Raw genomic sequence first — 17,377 nt, 5'->3', positions numbered from 1 at the left:
TGACGGTATCTTGGAGATTTAATAACAAGTCATCAAGCGAGCTAACTGGAAGTTTCATAAACTGGAGGACGGTTTGATCCCGAGCTTGACATCCAGGTAAATAAGATGCGCCAGGCGCCTGGGAAGCTTGTTGGTCACTCGTATGCGCCTTGTCCTTTGATTCTGAGGCAGGCGCTGGGCTGCTTCCTGGTAGTGCACTAAGTGGATGTAAACTGAGCACAGAATCCTTCTTTGGTCGCTTTGAGGGCTCAGCCATTTCGGTGTCGCTGACAGAGGAGACTGTAGGAAGGACAGGATACAACGCGTCGTTATCACAAAGAATCGGATCATCTTCCTCTTCAATCCATTCAAACAAGTTGCCAGTGTCGTCATTATCGTCAGAATCAGCTATAACAGTGTTTGGTCGAGCGGACCGAGACAGGGACGCCTCACGTCCCCTCTGTTTCACCGGTGACGAGATACGACCATTCAAAGCCGGTTGTGATTTGTTTGGTCGAGCTTGGGACTGAATTGACAAGCCATTGTGCTCAGGATATGCAGGTTTCGCGGAGATGAGAGGCGAGGGTGATCGATGTTTGTGGGCGGTCCGCCTTGGTGACAAGAGGTCTGAAATGTACTCGTCGCTTTTCCGTTTCCTGCCCTTCTTCTCGATCGGTTCTTTGCGGGATGCAGCATCCTCCGTCCATAATTGCCGTGGAGTACCAAAATCTTCTACCGTGTCAGACGACGCCGTAGGTTGTTCCACGTCGCCTGTCAAGTCGATGGAATCAATATCCAGTAAAGGCGAGGTCAGATCCACCGCATGCTTCGATCGGAGCGGCGTGCTTAATGGCCGACTAGGAGTATCAAAAGAAGCAGAGAAGCCTCGCTGAGTCGCTACATGATTCAAGTTATTGACAGCTCAAAGAAACATATAGCAAAAATTCGCCATCCTACCTTGAGCGAGACCGCGCTGGTCTGCTGTTCCTCTCTGTTCTGTAAAAGACTGCGCTAAGGGGCGGACTTTCGCGGTACTTCCAGTACTTGTTGGGCATTCTCCAGGGCAACTAAGCAATCGAGATTTACTCGCGGATTGAGGGGCAAGTAGCAGTCGTGCCATGTTCGGGTCGTCTACCTCTGTGGCGTCGCCTCCAGCATCTTTCTCTTCGTTCGTTCTGATTTCTCTGATGACCTGGGAATCGCCGACATGGATACTGCCCGGTCGATCAATGCTTGCATTCGAGTCCGCTGGCTGAGGACGAGTCCTAGGCTGTCGGCTGGCAGAGTTCTGAATCTCTTGAGCGAATGATGTCAATGAAGGGTATAGTGAAGGGCCTTGGTCCAGCAGCCATTGGAGATGGACGTCCAGATTATTTTTAGTCATAGAGACGTCCTATCGGGTTCATGATTGTGTTCGTGCCTCCAACGATGTCGGCGTCGATTTATGGTGGTATTGATTTTGATATCGCGTTGCCAATAATTGTCCACATCGGAGGGTAACCAAGCAATAGACGCGTCTCTACACGCTATCACGTGGGTGTGCTATCAAAAAGAAATCTTATCTTCGGCTTATTGGATGCCATCAAATCATGGCAGAAATCCGGACGCATCAGTATTCTGGGAATGAATGCTCTCGAGACGATCTAACTTCTCTTCCGAAGACTTTATTTATTTATTCAGCATGAAACCCCTTCTGAATTGTACTTGAACCAGTCACATAAACTTGTTCCCTGGTATTCTTTACTCGAGGTTGATGTATCTATAGTGGTATTTGGGGGATCATACCCTCGTGTAGTGTCTCCGAAAGACGTAGCCTCTGCAGGAAAATCAGATTATAGGTGAAATTGCACCTGGTTTAGTCTTCTTTTATAATCATGCATCTGTAAACTCTATATGTCTACTGTTCTCATGGGTAGCAATGTATGTGTCTGCGAGGTATCTGGTTTACAAGATAAGTGGCCAATTGCGGGGAATTTTTCGCCTTTTTTTTTACTCCTACAAACCCCCGCGGCATATGGATTTGCTCCGTTGTGGCATCATTAAGGGAAGTAATTGCCTCGCGTTCACAGACAGGGGGCTATATCCAGAAGGCTAGAAGGACATCAAAGGGTACGAACATAGAAGTCAATCCCAGTCCATCACTGATCGTCCAACATGGGCAAGAAAAATAAGAAGTCCGCCGAGCACAAGGAGCGGGTAGCAGCAAAGCAATCCAAGAAGGCTGCGCAAAAAGAAAAGAGGAACAAGACAAAGGGTCGCGACGCAGATAGTGACGCAGAAGACGTCGATCTGGATGCGATTCTAGCTCAATATGCCGAAGAGCAAGCTAAATTTCTGAAGGTCACTGAGGTAGTCTCAGGACCGCCGTCTCCACGTACCTCTGCCACAATACTTGCGTCTCCCTCAAATCGGAACGAGCTCTTGATATTTGGAGGCGAGCGCTTTGATGGCACGCTTGCTACTTTCTTCAATAATCTCTTCGTCTACAACATTGATCGAGATGAGTGGAAGGAAGTTACCAGTCCCAACAGCCCTCTACCACGAAGCGGACATGCATGGTGCCGTGGAGGAAATGCCGGAGGTGTTTATTTATTCGGAGGTGAGCCTTGTGCAAATTTTACTGGATGAATTCGTATTAACTGTTATCTCCAATGCTCAGGCGAATTCTCTTCACCAAAGCAGGGGACGTTCTATCATTACAATGACTTTTGGCATCTCGACCCTGCCACCAGAGAATGGACTCGTCTCGAAACCAAAGGCAAAGGCCCGCCAGCTAGAAGCGGCCACAGAATGACATTTTTCAAGGTGTGTATCAAGTCAATTTGCCCCTAGTGAATATCATACTGAGGCTATCCAGAACTACATTATCCTCTTCGGAGGGTTTCAGGATACTTCACAGCAAACCAAGTACCTCCAGGACCTGTGGATTTACGACTGCTCAAAATTCACCTGGTTCAACCCTACACTGCCCCCGGCATCTCAAAAGCCTGATCCTCGGTCGTCATTCTCATTCTTGCCACACGAATCTGGGGCCGTGCTGTACGGCGGTTACTCCCGTGTGAAGGCCTCTACCGGTGTGGGAGGAAAGCCACAGAAGGGTGGTCCTCAACGGATGATTATGAAGCCCATGGTTCATCAAGACACTTGGTTTCTACGAATTACACCACCTGACGCTGATGCCCCTGCGTCCGCGGCTCCTACAGTTCGCTGGGAACGCCGTAAGAAGCCCGCAAACTCGCCCAACCCGCCCCGTGCTGGCGCCACTATGGCGTACCACAAAGGACGAGGTATCATGTTCGGCGGTGTCCATGATGTTGAACTCAGTGAAGAGGGAATTGATAGCGAGTTCTTTGACACGTTGCTGGCTTGGAACACTGACAGAAATCGGTTCTTCCCTCTGACTCTTCGCCGCCCAAGAGCAACCGGTAAGAAGCAACAGGCCAACCAGATGAGATCTCGAAACCGGGCAAAGGCCGACGAAGAGGAGCTTCTTCAAAATCTGAAAGCTTTAGAAGCAAAAGGAGGGCTCCGCGATCTGGACGATGATGAGTTGTTTCAACCAACCGCGCACAAAATGGAGGATGAACCTACGGAGCCAGAGAAGCCTTCTATTGTACGCTTCGAAATGCCTCACAAGCGTTTCAATGCACAACTGGCTGTGCAAGACGATACCTTATTCATATTCGGCGGAACGTTTGAGAAAGGTGACAGAGAGTTCACTTTCAGTGACATGTACTCCATTGACTTGGTGAAACTCGACGGTGTCAGGGAAATATACTACAAGGAACCCGACAACTGGCATCTTCTCAACGAAGCGGAGAGTGACGATGAGATGGACGAAGACGATGAAGATGAAGACGAGGAGGAAGAAGACGATGACGAAAACGCAATGTCCTTGGACTCTGCATCTCCGGCTCCTACCGAAGTCACTGTACCGTCAGTCACCCAGGGAATGGAGCAGCTTGAGGTGGAGGAACAGGAAGCAGAGCCCTCTGTGCAGGACAGCCGACCTCTGCCCCGACCTTTCGAGAGTTTGCGTGATTTCTTTAGCCGTACATCTGAGGAGTGGCAGAAGATCCTCCTAGATACTTTGAAAGAGAAGGGCATTACGGTGGAAAAGAATGTCAAGGAACTACGCAAGGATGCGTTCAATATGGCGGAAGAAAAGTGGTGGGATAGCAGAGAGGAGATCATGGCTCTGGAAGATGAACAAGAAGCGGCTGGTATTGGCGAGGTTGTCAGCATCGCTGACCGAACTGATAACCTTGGTGGTGCTGGGCGTCGTAGGTGATGTATGTAAATGATGTATACCACAATATTGGTTTTAACATAGATGCATACTGATCGGCTTTAAATTTCTCGCTGATGCTCAATCCACTGCATAGTTCGGGATATTAAGAATTCACCACAGGAGCAGACAAACCTAGATGGACCGATCCCGTGTCCACGTTCAGTAACCGGAGTCTGGGCGAGATATATACACATGCTGACTATCAACAATCCCATGACTAGTCGGAAGATCGAGGTAAACATTTGTAGAGGTGAATGCTTAAGACCGAAACAAGTCTATTTTCCTTTGGCCACACTCTCCAGAACATCAGTGACAATCGTAAAATCTCTCTCCACGTCGACCCGCCAATTCGAGATAGCGATGCGGCAAGCCGGCCTGCCCTGCCACGAAGTACCAGAGATGTATATTCTGGAAGTTTCATTTATTGCCGATGCCAGCCTTTGATTGAGTTCATCATCCTTCGCGCTGAAGAGGAAGCTCATATACGTCTTCTCCAGTAGGTCTTCTTTGTTACTTGCTTCCGGTAATACTTCGTAGGCAGGATGATCAAACGCCCATCCGACAATCTTCCTAGCCAGCCGTATCTGTCTCTGGAGCATATCTCGATATCCCGCGCGGCCGTAAGCCAACAGCGAGGTATAGACCGGCAACGCTCTGAATCGCCTAGAGTTCTCGATTCCAATATTCAATGGAGAAGGGATTGAGGGCCCATCCGTCATACTGCCCGTCAAATAGGCTGCATTGGCATTCTGGAAGACTTCATGTGCTACTGTGGCGTGACGACAAAGGAAGAACCCACAGTCATACGGCACGTTGAGTAATTTATGTCCATCGCCCGTGATGGAGTCGGCTAACTCGATGCCCTGACAGCCTTTCTTGATGGAAGCAAACTCCAGACTGTCGTCCAGAACCCGGCCGAAGATGCCAAAGGCTCCATCGACATGTAGCCAAGCGCCATATTTGTCGCAGAGCCTGCGTATTTCAAGCATTTCTTCGAGACCGGCCGTCGCGAAGTGTCCGGTATTCACCTCACCGCATGACACAGAGACGATAGTTGCCTTTTCAGATCTTGCCAATTCTGCTTCGAGTTTGGCTAGATCAAAGAGAAGCGGATTATCATCACGGCAGATGTTCTTCACATTTGCACGGCCGATCCCTAGTATGCCTGCTGCTTTCACCAGAGACGAATGAGGCAGCGTCGAAAGCACCTGTAGTCCCGACAGACCAGAGGCCTGCATGACTTCGAACAATCCATGCTGTCCAACGCTCTGCAAAGCGGCCCCTCGATTTTTGGCGGCTTCTTTCACAGCAAATTCTCTTCCGCAGGCCAGACCAAGGATGTTACTGGCGGTTGCTCCAGTCGTAAATGTGCCATTATACCAAGAGCTTCGATCCAGTTGAAGGAGGTCTAATATCAAACCCAGCGCATTATATTCGACATCTGTGGCAACTGAATGCTCCGGAAGATGCACCTGGACGTTCTGGTCGTAAGCGGAGACCACGTTGTCCGCAAACAACGCCGCGGGCGTTGCGCCGCCAGTGACGAAGCCATAGTAATTGGGGCTGATACTGTTGCCATTCAAGCCTGGAATAATATCGTCCAGAATATGCTGCCTGGCGGCTTCAAACCCCATTCCAGCATTGGCTAGCGACTGTGGCAGAGATGCTCTTGCGCGTGCCAGATCGTTGGCACTTGGTAAGACGCCAGACTTCCATTCGCTCTGGGCAATCTTCCATAGTTCCTGTTGAAAATCTCGCTGGTTTTCGAGTGTGGTATCGACGTCTTTCAACTCCATGATTGAGTACAATTGAGACTGTTAGAGTGTGAGCTTAATGGAACGGATGTGGTTCATATATACCCCCAGATGCGTTGCAGCCTAGTTCTGGTAAATAAGCACTAGAAATTAGTTAGCCGTATGACTAAAGCGAAGCACGAATTTATGAGATAATTGAATTCTATTCGAATTGAGACTGCTTGAGTTCTTAGCGATGGAGACTAGTCAATATATTTCTCTCTCCGTTGATGCGGTAGATCGTCCCGTTGCAGCCCTCCTAGGAACCTCCGCAGCATTTAGCATTTCCCCCTCCTCAAGTTAACAAGTCCCTCACTTTGCAAGCTCCCTCCCGTTGATAACCACTCCTACTCATAACCCACATCGCAATTCAAAGACCATGACGATGGCTGCAAAGTTAATCGATAGAAAATTCCATAATATCCCAGGTTCGTCTCTTTGGACTCTTTGCTCATGAACGCGCGCTGACAAGCGGCAATCTCCAGGGAAGTTTCGCGTGGCAGAGCTGCTGTTTGATGTGCCCGTGAACTACTGTAAGCCCAATGACGGCAATCTGAGACTCTTTGCTCGAAGCGTCCGCCGTCTGGAGACTCCAGTTGACCCTGCCAATGGCAAGGGCGAGAAGCAGCTTCCTTGGTTGGTTTATCTCCAAGGAGGCCCGGGGATGGGCTGTCGACCTCCGCAAGAGTACGGCTGGGTTGGAACAGCGCTGGACAAGGGTTACCAGGTGTGTGTCCAATTTCTGTCTCAGATATTTCTCCATTGGTGATTCATGTCCTAATCGTTGTGTAGGTGCTGTTCCTAGACCAGCGAGGTACAGGCATGAGCTCCACAATAACGGCTCGAACTCTCGCGCTTCAAGGCAATGCAGTGAAACAGGCCGAGTACCTGAAGCATTTCCGTGCCGATAATATTGTCCGTGACTGCGAAGCTATCCGTCGATGCCTCACTACGGACTACCCCGAGGACCAGCGCAAATGGAGTATCATCGGCCAGAGTTTCGGTGGGTTCTGTGCCGTGACGTATCTTTCTATGTTGTAGGTCTTCCCCACTGCATCCATATTGTTCAGCTTTATTGATAATATGTCTATCTGATTTAAAGCCCAGAAGGACTGACAGAGGCCTTCATCTGCGGCGGGCTTCCTCCTCTTGTTAATGGTCCGGATACGGTATATGAGCGGACATACGGTATGTTCGGCTTGAGTTGGCGTGTCTGTTCCCATTCTAACTCGAAGAAGAGAAGGTCAAGGAGAGAAATGACGCATACTATACCAAGTTTCCTGAAGACGTTGATCGAGTCAAGAAACTTGTTCAGTACTTGAAAGAGAACCGCGTCACCGTGCCGTCTGGCTCTCTGACACCAGAACGCATTCAGCAACTTGGTATCATGTTCGGAATGCACGGTATGTGAACTCGATTGCACTGATGAATAAAACAACTGGAGGCTCTAACGACTTGCAGGCGGTCTTGATAGCGTTCATGGTGATACTACACCGTATACTTCAAATTCTATCTTTCACTAACTCCGAAGTTGGCAGATCTGCTGCTACGCGCTTGTAACGACCTGGAGCTCTTCGGGTTTCTCACACATCCAACATTGACCGCCATCGACAGCTACGGTGGCTTCGACAACAATATCCTTTACGCCGTTCTTCATGAAGCGATCTACTGCCAAGGGTGAGAAAGGCCTGTTGCAACCAGCTTATCGGTGGGAAGTGAAATAATCACTAACTCCTTCCAGGCAAGCCTCAAATTGGTCCGCGGAGCGGTTACGCTCAGCTGATGCGCAGTTCAACATTGACGATCAGCAGCCAAAGATATTGTTCACTGGAGAAATGGTAGGCTTTTCCTCCGGTAGATCCCCCGCAGCAACGGTTAACTTGGACTCGTCACCATAGATCTATAAAGACATGTTCGAGTCATACACCGAACTGCAGCAAGTCAAAGACGCTGCAGACATCCTTGCCACGACGGCCGAGTGGCCTCAGCTTTACGATGAGGCTCGACTGGCGGACAACGAAGTCCCCGTCTATGCAGCGACGTACGTAGAGGACATGTATGTCCACTTCGACCTGGCGTCGAAGACCGCGGCAAAGATCAAGGGCATCAAGCAATTTATCACGAATGTTATGTATCATAACGCCATCCGAAGCAAAGCAGACGAGGTCATGCAGCAGCTCTTTGCCCTACGAGACGACACGATCGACTAGACCGTTGGCTCGAGCTGTAACGTGCAATTACTAGATGAGTCATGTCAGAAACGAAGACTTCGTCTTTGCCCCTAGATTTTGGCTTAGGGACAGTCGGAGGCGCTTCAAGCACCACGACTTCGAGCTCCTGGTCTATGTTGATAGGAGAGTCGTATGTGTTGCACATAGGTGGCTCGCTTTTCAGCGGAATACCTCAGTAGTATGGATTTCAGAAAACCTTGAAATGAAATCAGTATTAGCCCAAAAACTCACTCTTGCGGATGACCTACAGCTCCACCAATTATAAACAACCGTTCTTCCTCCCGTTGTACCCACTGGACAATCTTACTTGCACTCTGTGCAAGTGCATTGCGATTGGCGTTGGGGCTAGCAACACAGTAAAGTTCAAATATCGGGGTCACCCAAGCAAAAGAACTGGCTGACTGGGAGATACAATGGTGAACTTTCACATGAGTATGCTTAGCATGAATACTAGAGTGTAGGTTATTGTATGTTGACATCAATCTGAAGAAAAGAAGCACCAAGAGTTCATTAGCCCACGAACATAACAAGGGTTCAAGTGGTGGCGTGGAGGAGTTGACAACCTTCGACGCCGAGAAATCGACGTGAACTCAGGATCGTAAGAGGACATTGTGAATTGAACATTTGCCCGAGATTTATACAAGAAATGATGCAAGACGGTCCCGGGAACAATATCAGTCGTAGTCGGACGACCTCCATCAATAGCTTCTTTGATGATCTTGAGACTATTATTCTTCTCCAGTTGCTGCCAGCGCCGCATCGAGTTAGTTTTTCCTGAACAAACCGGATTCTAGCGACAGATTGGCATACCTCGACAAGTGAATTTCGCATCTCCTGCATTTCAAAGAACCCCTCCTTATTCGGGCTAATCAGGATGATCGCCACGGACTGCTCTGTTGTCGTCGTCTCGCTGGCAGCATTGCCTGAGTTTTCGCGGAGGTCAAGGAAACTGACATACATATATAGATACCCGCTGCTGTTGAATCCGGGTAAGCAGACTGGGATCCAGCTCTCCCCACCTCCTGCTTTGATGCCTTCTGCTTCAAAGATCATGTTGAAGAGAAGTTGTAAGTCACCAGGATGCAGTGAATGTTTTTTGGGTCTCACAACACTGACTAGCCTCCCTCCGGCAACCAGTAGGCCATATAAAAGGCTGCTGGCTTTGGTTTTTAAAAGCGTGTTGTTGATGGCTTGTCGATGTGACTTGCGGATCTTCAAGCATTCCAATGCAGAAAGAAAAGTGGACGGTGATCCCTTTGTGAAGCTATCTGCCAGAGTAGACAGTAGCGTCTCGGATCCTTGCAGAGGCCGCTTGAGATCGGTAGACGGTCGAACAGAGAAGAGATGTGTCAACGAGGGCAGTGTTAGGGTAGACAAAATTTGCATGTACAAGGCTTCTAGCTGTAATTTCAGCTGCGTATCGCTCTCCAAGAGTCGACTAATGGCTACCAAGTATAATGGACCCTTGGTAGTAATCACGAACTTCGTATCCCCGGCGCAAAAACTACTCAAACGATCATTCGCACCCTCGTAAAACGATATGATCGTCTGAATGACACCTATGTAGCCCGAGATCAGTCCGCCATCACCATGCCTGGTCCAAATGGGTTTCCCAGCAGCAGACAAGATGAGATAGTGTTTTCTTTTATACTTCCATCTCTCAAGAAGCAGCTCTGCGATTTGTATTGAAGTCAGTGATGATCACTACACAACCACCGGTCATCACTAACCTTCATTGCTGCCTTGATCATCCAGCTCCCCGATTGGCTCAAATTCACTCGTAAAGTCGTCTTCGACATCATCGGCCCGAAACTCAGGGAATTGAAGAAGCCCGCTGCTGTCCTGCCGAACGTCTCCGGACTCCTGTGCAAGAAAGTCGCTGAAAACGTTTTCCGCCTCACCGAGCTCTGTGTTGGGTGCCGTGCTTCTAATACTCGCAGAATCCCCGGCATCGCTGCTTCTCGACGCTGTAAGCTGAGTGAGGCTTGCTTTGGCTCTTAGTGCCCCAAAAGGACCACGGGTAGGGTGGTTTTCTTTTCCGCCGTCGTTCAATTGCAGGAGACTAATATCCGGTATCGACACGGCTGTTGTAGCCTTGGCCTGCAAACTAGCTGATGATGACTGCCGGACGGACCGAGGTGAAATGAACCCTTCATCTAATAAGCTCAAAGTGCTCGGACGTGGGGGGAGGGGTGGAGGTCTTTCTTCCAAGCTCGTGGAGGAGTCATCGCTACCGGTATTCGAGGGTTCTTTCGCGGAATATTCTGGAGCTCCGTAGTTATTCCTTCCAGCGCCGTCATCGCCCGGTGAGGCCTGCGGTTGCTCAAGAGAGTTCGAGTTCATCGTACGCAGATCATGCGCATCGATGGTAGTTCTATGAGAAGGTCCTGCTTCATTTGTGAACAGTAAGTCATTAGAATAAGTCAAGTGGTGTTAGACATAATTATCATTGAGAAAGCAATAATCATATGAAGATGCGACGGCAGGTCATCTAGGTTGCTCTCATCTGCTGAGCGCAGTTACGTGGAGCAGATAGTAAGTGGAGCTGGGTTGACGTCGCTAGAAGGTCGGAGCTCCAAGGCGGACAGAGACCCAAAACATCTCCGCCTGGTCTATTCAGGCTGCGTGTCTTCAGTTGTTCGCAACCATCTGCCAAATCATCCGATCATGCCAATCCCGATGAGCAAAATATGAAGCGCCGCGATCTGAAGCACTTCCACCTACCGAATATCCGCTACTGGCACCATGAGCCTTGATCCGAGCTCTTTTCCAAGGTCCAACTCCCCCGCAAGCTCCGACAGCTCCTTTACGCGCTCCCGCTTACGAGGGAAGGAGGGTACGCAAATTCCAGTTCAGATACGCAGTTGGAGACAAATGTGAATATTCGGGACTTTGTAACTCACTTATTTTCGCAAATAGAGCCCTTGAAGAAAGACAAGAATTACCGCCGCTATGCTTCCACCGTCGAAAGAGCCCTGTCGTTGTTCGACACAGCGCTTCAGGAATGGGCGGACTATATCTCATTTCTTAGTCGCCTGTTAAAGGTAAATTTTAGGCCTCGTGCGCCTAGAACAAGAGGCAAATTGCTCACCTGGTCCAGGCTCTCCAATCGCATCCCGCAGACTTACCAGTCGTCCCCCACAAGGCGCTTGTAGCCAAACGTCTCTCACAGTGCTTGAACCCTTCACTACCGTCGGGCGTACACCAGAAGGCGCTCGAAGTATATACGTATATATTCAATCTGATTAAGGTTCGACTTGACGGGAAGAGAAATTGAGTGTTCATCTGCTAATGTCTTTAATCCGGCCAAATAGTCTGAAGGCTTGTCACACGACTTGCCCTTGTACCTGCCGGGCATCGCGCCCACTCTTACCTTCGCCTCGCTCACAGTCCGTCCTCTGTTCTTATCCTTGGTGGAGGCTCATATTTGCGGTCTCGAGCCATGGGCCATTCGTCCAGCTTTGAAGGCTATAATCCTGGCCCTTTTACCAGGCCTGGAAGAGGAAACCAGTGATGACTTCGATCACACGCTGCGACTGGTTAACAAATTCCGCGACATCGCAACAAAGCTAGAAACGCAGAGATCAGGCTCGGATGCGGAATCAAGCGGTCAATACTTCTGGCAGTGTCTGTTCCTGGCATCCATAACTAGCCCTAGCAGACGTTCGGGTGTCTTAGCTTACCTGAACCGATATTTGCCAAAGTTAGGCATTACGGATCGCAGACCCAGTAAGGGTGATGGAAGTAACTTTGAAGACATGCCACATGATATGCGCGTGGCGGTGGACTCCGTTATCATGCCTGAGCCGGGATTGCTCATTAGGTGTTTTGCGTCCGGTCTTGTGGATGAACAAATTCTCGTACAGCGAAATTTTCTTGACTTACTGGTGACTCACCTTCCACTCAGCTCGCCTATATTGCAGTCGCGGATCACAGATGACGACCTTCAGAGACTAATGATCGCGGCCGTTGGCGTTGTTGCCCGACGAGACATGAGCCTGAACAGGAGGCTGTGGGCGTGGTTCTTAGGGCCCGATGCTGCAAGTGATCAGCCATCTTTCGAAGGCGAAGGAACAACCGGATCATACGCTGTTGATGACGAACAGTTATCGCAGTCAGAGTATTTCAGTCAATTTGGTCTAAAACCTCTTGTAAAAGGTCTTCTTCGGATGAATGAGCAAGACTCGAGAACTCCCTCGGAAAGGTCAAAGCCATTTCGAATCTCACTTTCCTTGATGGACAGATGGGAAGTTGGCGGTCATATTGTTCCTGAAGTATTCCTACCCCTTATGCGCAACATCCAAGCCTTCGGAAAATCAGCTTCCAAGCATCAGTTCGACGAGGTTTTTCGCAGCGCCAGTGCCTTCTTCGATGGGGTTGAGAGCGGCGTGATATTCTCGGAGCTTCTTGGCCTGATAGACTGGAGATCTGATGATCTCTGTAACAAGAAGACGCGGGCTTTGGACGACTTGCATCTCGCTCTGTTCATTTTGGACAATTTCAATGTCCGTGAAGAGGACATGCTTCTTACCCATGTACCTCTGTTGGTGCTTACTATCCTCGTAAAATTGAGCGAGCTTTCATCATTTACAAAGGATTCCGGAATTGCCATTGACGAGCTTCTTGAAATATCCAACGGGCTTATGAAAGTTATGAACTCCTTGGCAGCGCTACTCACAGAGAGAGCATTCGCGAGAAAATCTGAATCGGCCAAAGCGGTAGCGGATTATCCCATGGTCGACACCAGCGACGTTGATATTATGAAAAAAATCCATAGCTTTTATGATCAAAGCAGAAGCAGTCTGGATCTTCCACCACTTCCTTTTCTTCCCGGACACTTGGGTCATCTCATAACGCGGAAAGCTCACGATCTTGCCGCATCGGCCCTCGAAAAGCGCAATGGTAGTATACCTATTCAAGAGATCCTGAACCTTCTGGTTGCCTTGCTGAAGCGACTTCCCAAATCACTTGTGTTCCATGACAGGCGCTTCTATCTGGCTATTTGCAGTCGGATGAACATTGACCAAGCGGAACAGTCTGCATCTTCTTTCTCGACTATTTCTTCCATTGTCTCCGCAGTGACCAGCTTGTATTTTATACACACACCTGGGTACTATATCAGCTACGAGGATGTCGCAGAACTGATACCGACCCTCGTCCGACATCTTTGGCAATTCCTCTCACCAGCAAGCCCCAAGTTTCATGTAGAGGCGGTCCGCTGTCTCTCACATCTACACTCGGTTTCTTGGTCAGATCATATTGTCGAGGCGTCCATAACATCTCTCATGGTTGGTTCAGCGTCAGGCTCTCACCATCTGTCATCTGAAGAGCAGGCTGGAAAATATTTTGTTCTCTGGAATCATAGCCACCATGGCTCCTACGAACTTTCTCCAAAACAAGCGTACGATGCGAGAAAGGCCCAAAGGCCTTACTATTCGTCAATGCTTGAGCGCCCTCTATTTCTCGTTTTGGATCTTCTGACTCAGGGCCCAAATGAGGCTTCACAGGCAGTTCAGCGATGGCTTCAAGATTTATCATCCATTCAAAAGTGAGTCAGACCCTGAAGGTGAGATTTGTACAATTTCTTATATCTCTTAGGGTATTTCGCATCGTGATCTTGCGACTTGAGTACCTTCTCTTGCGAGAGACACAGTCAGAAAATGAGGGCGACAACGCCGTCATTTCTTCTGATGACTATAAAGAGTGTGACTACCTTTTGCGAACAATCTACAATATCCTCTGCTCGCTGTCCCCCAATGGATGGATATCTCTTCTTACTCAGTCGTTGAATCCTGTGGATAAACAGAAGGATGGTGCTTCTGAAGGTAAGCTCTGAAAACCTAGTTTTTGAGTGCTTGACTTACCGTCAACGGACTTAGATGGTGCCGAGTTTCAGTCTCTCCATTCTATCATTTTCCAGTTATCCTCAAAGGTAATCATAGGGAGAAGGCGGAACGCAGCAGCACAGGCCGATTATGAAGAGGTGAAACTCCAACAGACCTCCCTGCTGGTTGTAAGACAACTTCTTCAAGGACCCGGGGGCGAAGAGATTGCTGAGTCGGGAATTGACTCCTTCTTGGTTGATCAATTGTCTTCTGTCCTCGACGAGGGAGGTAGTGTCGAATTGCAAGGGGCTCTAATAGACACCCTACTCTCAGCGTTGAAAGTCCGATTCGCGCAAGCATACCTACCACCGCCCCCTCCCAGGCCAAAGCATCAGCGAGCACAGTCACGGGAGCGCCTCACAAGTCCGTCGCTTCTTTCCTTTACGAGTGATAAGGCTGATAGAGGTCCTTCGCTCCCTGTTCCACCTCAACCTCCTTCCCACCTCCTAGAGTGTCTTCTCAAAGGCATTAGCTCTAAATGTTCGAGAGATATCGTGGAGAAGTGGACTCTACTGCTTTGTGAAGCGCTTCCTCTATATTCAGGATCCCTCTTCCAGATCTTGCTCATGCTAGTGGAATGCTTCTGTAAGGAGATTCAATTATCATATACGAATCTTCAGCTCTCTTTTAGACAAACCAACGGTTGGCCAGAAGATCGCTCTGAACATGTCACCATTAGCCTGCTTACTGGACTTGAGACATGCATAGCGGCAGCTCACGAACGCCTTCTCGTGGAGGAAGCGAACGCACCAGCTGTCAAAAGCCCTGACCACGCCCACGGGTTCTTTGGCAACATGGTGTCAGGAGTATTTGCGACGGATTCAAACCAGGGGCGCTCGACCGCAGCGAACAACAGATTGACTGTATTGTTGTGCTTCCAGGATGCCGTTCGATTGTGCTTTTCCATATGGTCCTGGGGTGCCGTGGAGCGAAATGGCCCACCCCAAGATCCCGAGTCTCTCGCGTCGTTCCAATACACCTCTCTGCGGATGAGAAACAGGTCTCGTCGCATTCTTGAGCATCTTTTCACTGCTGAGGCTCTTGAATGTCTAGAGACGATGGTAGAGATGTGGTCAAGAGCAGACCCTGACACATCACCTCTGATTTTTAGCTTGCTTCACACTCTGGACGGGTCTCGTCCAAAAATCACCATCCCAGCAATCTTCAATGCCATATATACACGAACCAACCCTGCTGCGCTTGATCCACACCGCAAATCTGCCTTGACGTCAAGCCTCACTGAATCGGAGCTGGCAGGTTTTCTGGTTACTTATGCCAGGTCTCTGGACGATGATGTACTCGACGAAATCTGGACGGACTGTACAACATTCTTACGTGACGTCTTGAGCAACCCCTTCCCCCACAGACAGATTCTTCCCCGGCTAGTGGAATTCGCTGCCATTCTTGGGGCCAAAATGGAGAATACGACCTTCGGCGAGGATCGACGGATGAGGAAGGAACTAGGGGTATGTCTTACCGCAGCATTAACCATGCAGGGCAGTAGTAACTTCATGCAGGATGTATTGCTTCGTCTGCTCACCGCCATCTTCACAAGCAAGCCTTTGGGACTATCTCAGGATTCGAGTATGCTGGGGAGGCAGTCCCTGGATTATGACAACTCGGCTGTACCGCACGCCGGCCCTGACGATATGCTCAGTATTCTTGCACTCTCGATGCCATCTTTTATAGCTCTGTTAGGTGATTCCGATCGCATCGTCTCCGCTGTGTCAGGCATATCCTCTCATGTGATCGGGCCTCTTCTGCGTTCGCGGCTGTTCCCTAACAATATCAACGGCAGTGTGATGTCTCTCCTGCAACACATTGCGAAGGTTCCAGCTGCTGCAAAAATCTGGAAGAAGGACATAACCGATGCCTTCAACGATCCGCGGTTTTTTGGCTTCCAGGTTGATCTTGTGAGAAGCGGCTGGATGAAGCTTCTCAGGCAATGGGTGATTGCCGACAAAGACCGCCTGATGGAGCTAACGTCTCGTCTTCCGCCGCCGAGCACAGCAGGACTCATGTTCGGTGTCGGTGCGTCTGCTGCTCGCCTGGAAGCTGACCGGAAGGCTCAGTTGAATCTGCGGAGGATATCACTTCTGATATTATCTGCAAATGAGGATTACTTCATCGGAGAACTACCAGATCTACTTCAGAAGCTGGAAGATCTCCTTGCAGCCACGAGCTCATCGTCTCCGTCCTCCACCACAAGAGCGGAGATATTCATGGTACTTCGGGCGCTTGCACTCAAGAGTTCAACTAGCACACTTGCGCCATTCTGGCCATTGATCAATACAGAGCTTCAGGAAGCTATTTCTAGCATACCGCTAGGAGCGCAACAAGAAGTTTACAATGCATACTCGCTGTTGCAAGCGTGTAAGCTTCTGGATACACTACTTGTTCTGGCGCCCGATGATTTTCAGCTTCTCGAGTGGCTTTATGTCACCGACACGATTGATGCTGTTTACCCCCCTGGGCATCTAGAATCAAGGGCACTTGCAGACGAGATATCGCAGACCTTGGGTGTACGTGGGTCGGCGCCACCTCGTTCACCGCGCGAAGCTACCGAGTCTGGCGACGGAATGAAGCGGCCTGAGCTGACATCGGACTGGATCCGTGAGACGGCAAAGGACGAGCTGATTGAACAAGTACTTCGACCATTCCTCGACCGACTTAGTATTCATGCTTTCGAAAGTACTTATGGTATGGGCAATCCGGACTTGAAGAGTTGCCAGGACGACTTATTGGGGGATCTGTTTAACGAGAGCACCATGGCCAATTGATGCGTCTGCTTTGTTATTCTTGTATCTTTTAGCTGATATCTGCCTGTACGATACCAAACAGCTCTGATGTAATGATCTGTTGCCCTTTTAATAGATAGGACTAGAACGTATGGTGTAGCAGGGTGCCGTGCCTAGCATTAGTCGTCGCCTGGAAGCTGTTGCATATTACGTATAATGAATATAGGCAGTTGTTCAGTGCTGACAAAATATGCAATAACTAAACTCACAAGCACCACAGCCAAATAATTTTACTTGCTCTATACGCTTAGCAATGATGTGTTTGCGCCTGCAGCAGTTGGGAATCGAAAGTAGTGCAGACAAGTGTTGCCCGGATGCAACCGCATATCGCAGGGTCAAAACGGGCATCACTGACGCCACGCGCTCGTGACACTCAAGCGCCCAACTTCATCTCCTGATT

The 17,377-nt window shown here is 49.4% G+C and overlaps 5 protein-coding genes across 5 annotated transcripts; 3 read left to right on the top strand and 2 right to left on the bottom strand.

Annotated features, from left to right (window-relative positions):
- Window positions 1-2,133: 2,133 nt before the first annotated feature.
- Window positions 2,134-4,270, top strand: Aspvir_001203 (putative Kelch repeats protein; the record flags this gene model as incomplete). The annotated part of the gene is made up of 3 exons (XM_043266331.1): window positions 2,134-2,578; window positions 2,639-2,784; window positions 2,837-4,270. 3 exons carry the CDS (start codon window positions 2,134-2,136, stop codon window positions 4,268-4,270), a joined length of 2,025 nt encoding a protein of 674 aa, XP_043122266.1.
- Window positions 4,271-4,545: 275 nt separating this feature from the next.
- On the bottom strand, window positions 4,546-6,066 carry Aspvir_001202 (pyridoxal phosphate-dependent decarboxylase family protein; the record flags this gene model as incomplete). The annotated part of the gene is made up of 1 exon (XM_043266330.1): window positions 4,546-6,066. The coding sequence occupies one exon, from the start codon at window positions 6,064-6,066 to the stop codon at window positions 4,546-4,548; it is 1,521 nt and encodes a 506-aa protein (XP_043122265.1).
- Window positions 6,067-6,442: 376 nt separating this feature from the next.
- Aspvir_001201 (proline iminopeptidase) lies at window positions 6,443-8,273 on the top strand (the record flags this gene model as incomplete). Its single annotated transcript, XM_043266329.1, has 9 exons — window positions 6,443-6,491; window positions 6,549-6,790; window positions 6,856-7,100; window positions 7,166-7,251; window positions 7,302-7,466; window positions 7,525-7,545; window positions 7,602-7,740; window positions 7,805-7,901; window positions 7,962-8,273. The coding sequence occupies 9 exons, from the start codon at window positions 6,443-6,445 to the stop codon at window positions 8,271-8,273; spliced, it is 1,356 nt and encodes a 451-aa protein (XP_043122264.1).
- Window positions 8,274-8,521: 248 nt separating this feature from the next.
- Aspvir_001200 (guanine nucleotide exchange factor MON1) lies at window positions 8,522-10,637 on the bottom strand (the record flags this gene model as incomplete). The annotated part of the gene is made up of 4 exons (XM_043266328.1): window positions 8,522-8,639; window positions 8,858-9,039; window positions 9,105-9,967; window positions 10,025-10,637. The coding sequence occupies 4 exons, from the start codon at window positions 10,635-10,637 to the stop codon at window positions 8,522-8,524; spliced, it is 1,776 nt and encodes a 591-aa protein (XP_043122263.1).
- Window positions 10,638-11,039: 402 nt separating this feature from the next.
- On the top strand, window positions 11,040-16,959 carry Aspvir_001199 (cellular morphogenesis regulator DopA; the record flags this gene model as incomplete). The annotated part of the gene is made up of 7 exons (XM_043266327.1): window positions 11,040-11,130; window positions 11,214-11,338; window positions 11,395-11,544; window positions 11,609-13,842; window positions 13,893-14,119; window positions 14,174-15,645; window positions 15,697-16,959. The coding sequence occupies 7 exons, from the start codon at window positions 11,040-11,042 to the stop codon at window positions 16,957-16,959; spliced, it is 5,562 nt and encodes a 1,853-aa protein (XP_043122262.1).
- Window positions 16,960-17,377: the final 418 nt, after the last annotated feature.

Source organism: Aspergillus viridinutans, assembly GCF_018404265.1.
Source record: "Aspergillus viridinutans IFM 47045 DNA, scaffold_1, whole genome shotgun sequence".
Taxonomy (NCBI): Eukaryota; Fungi; Ascomycota; class Eurotiomycetes; order Eurotiales; family Aspergillaceae; genus Aspergillus; species Aspergillus viridinutans.
This window is presented reverse-complemented; position numbering and strand designations above follow the sequence as displayed.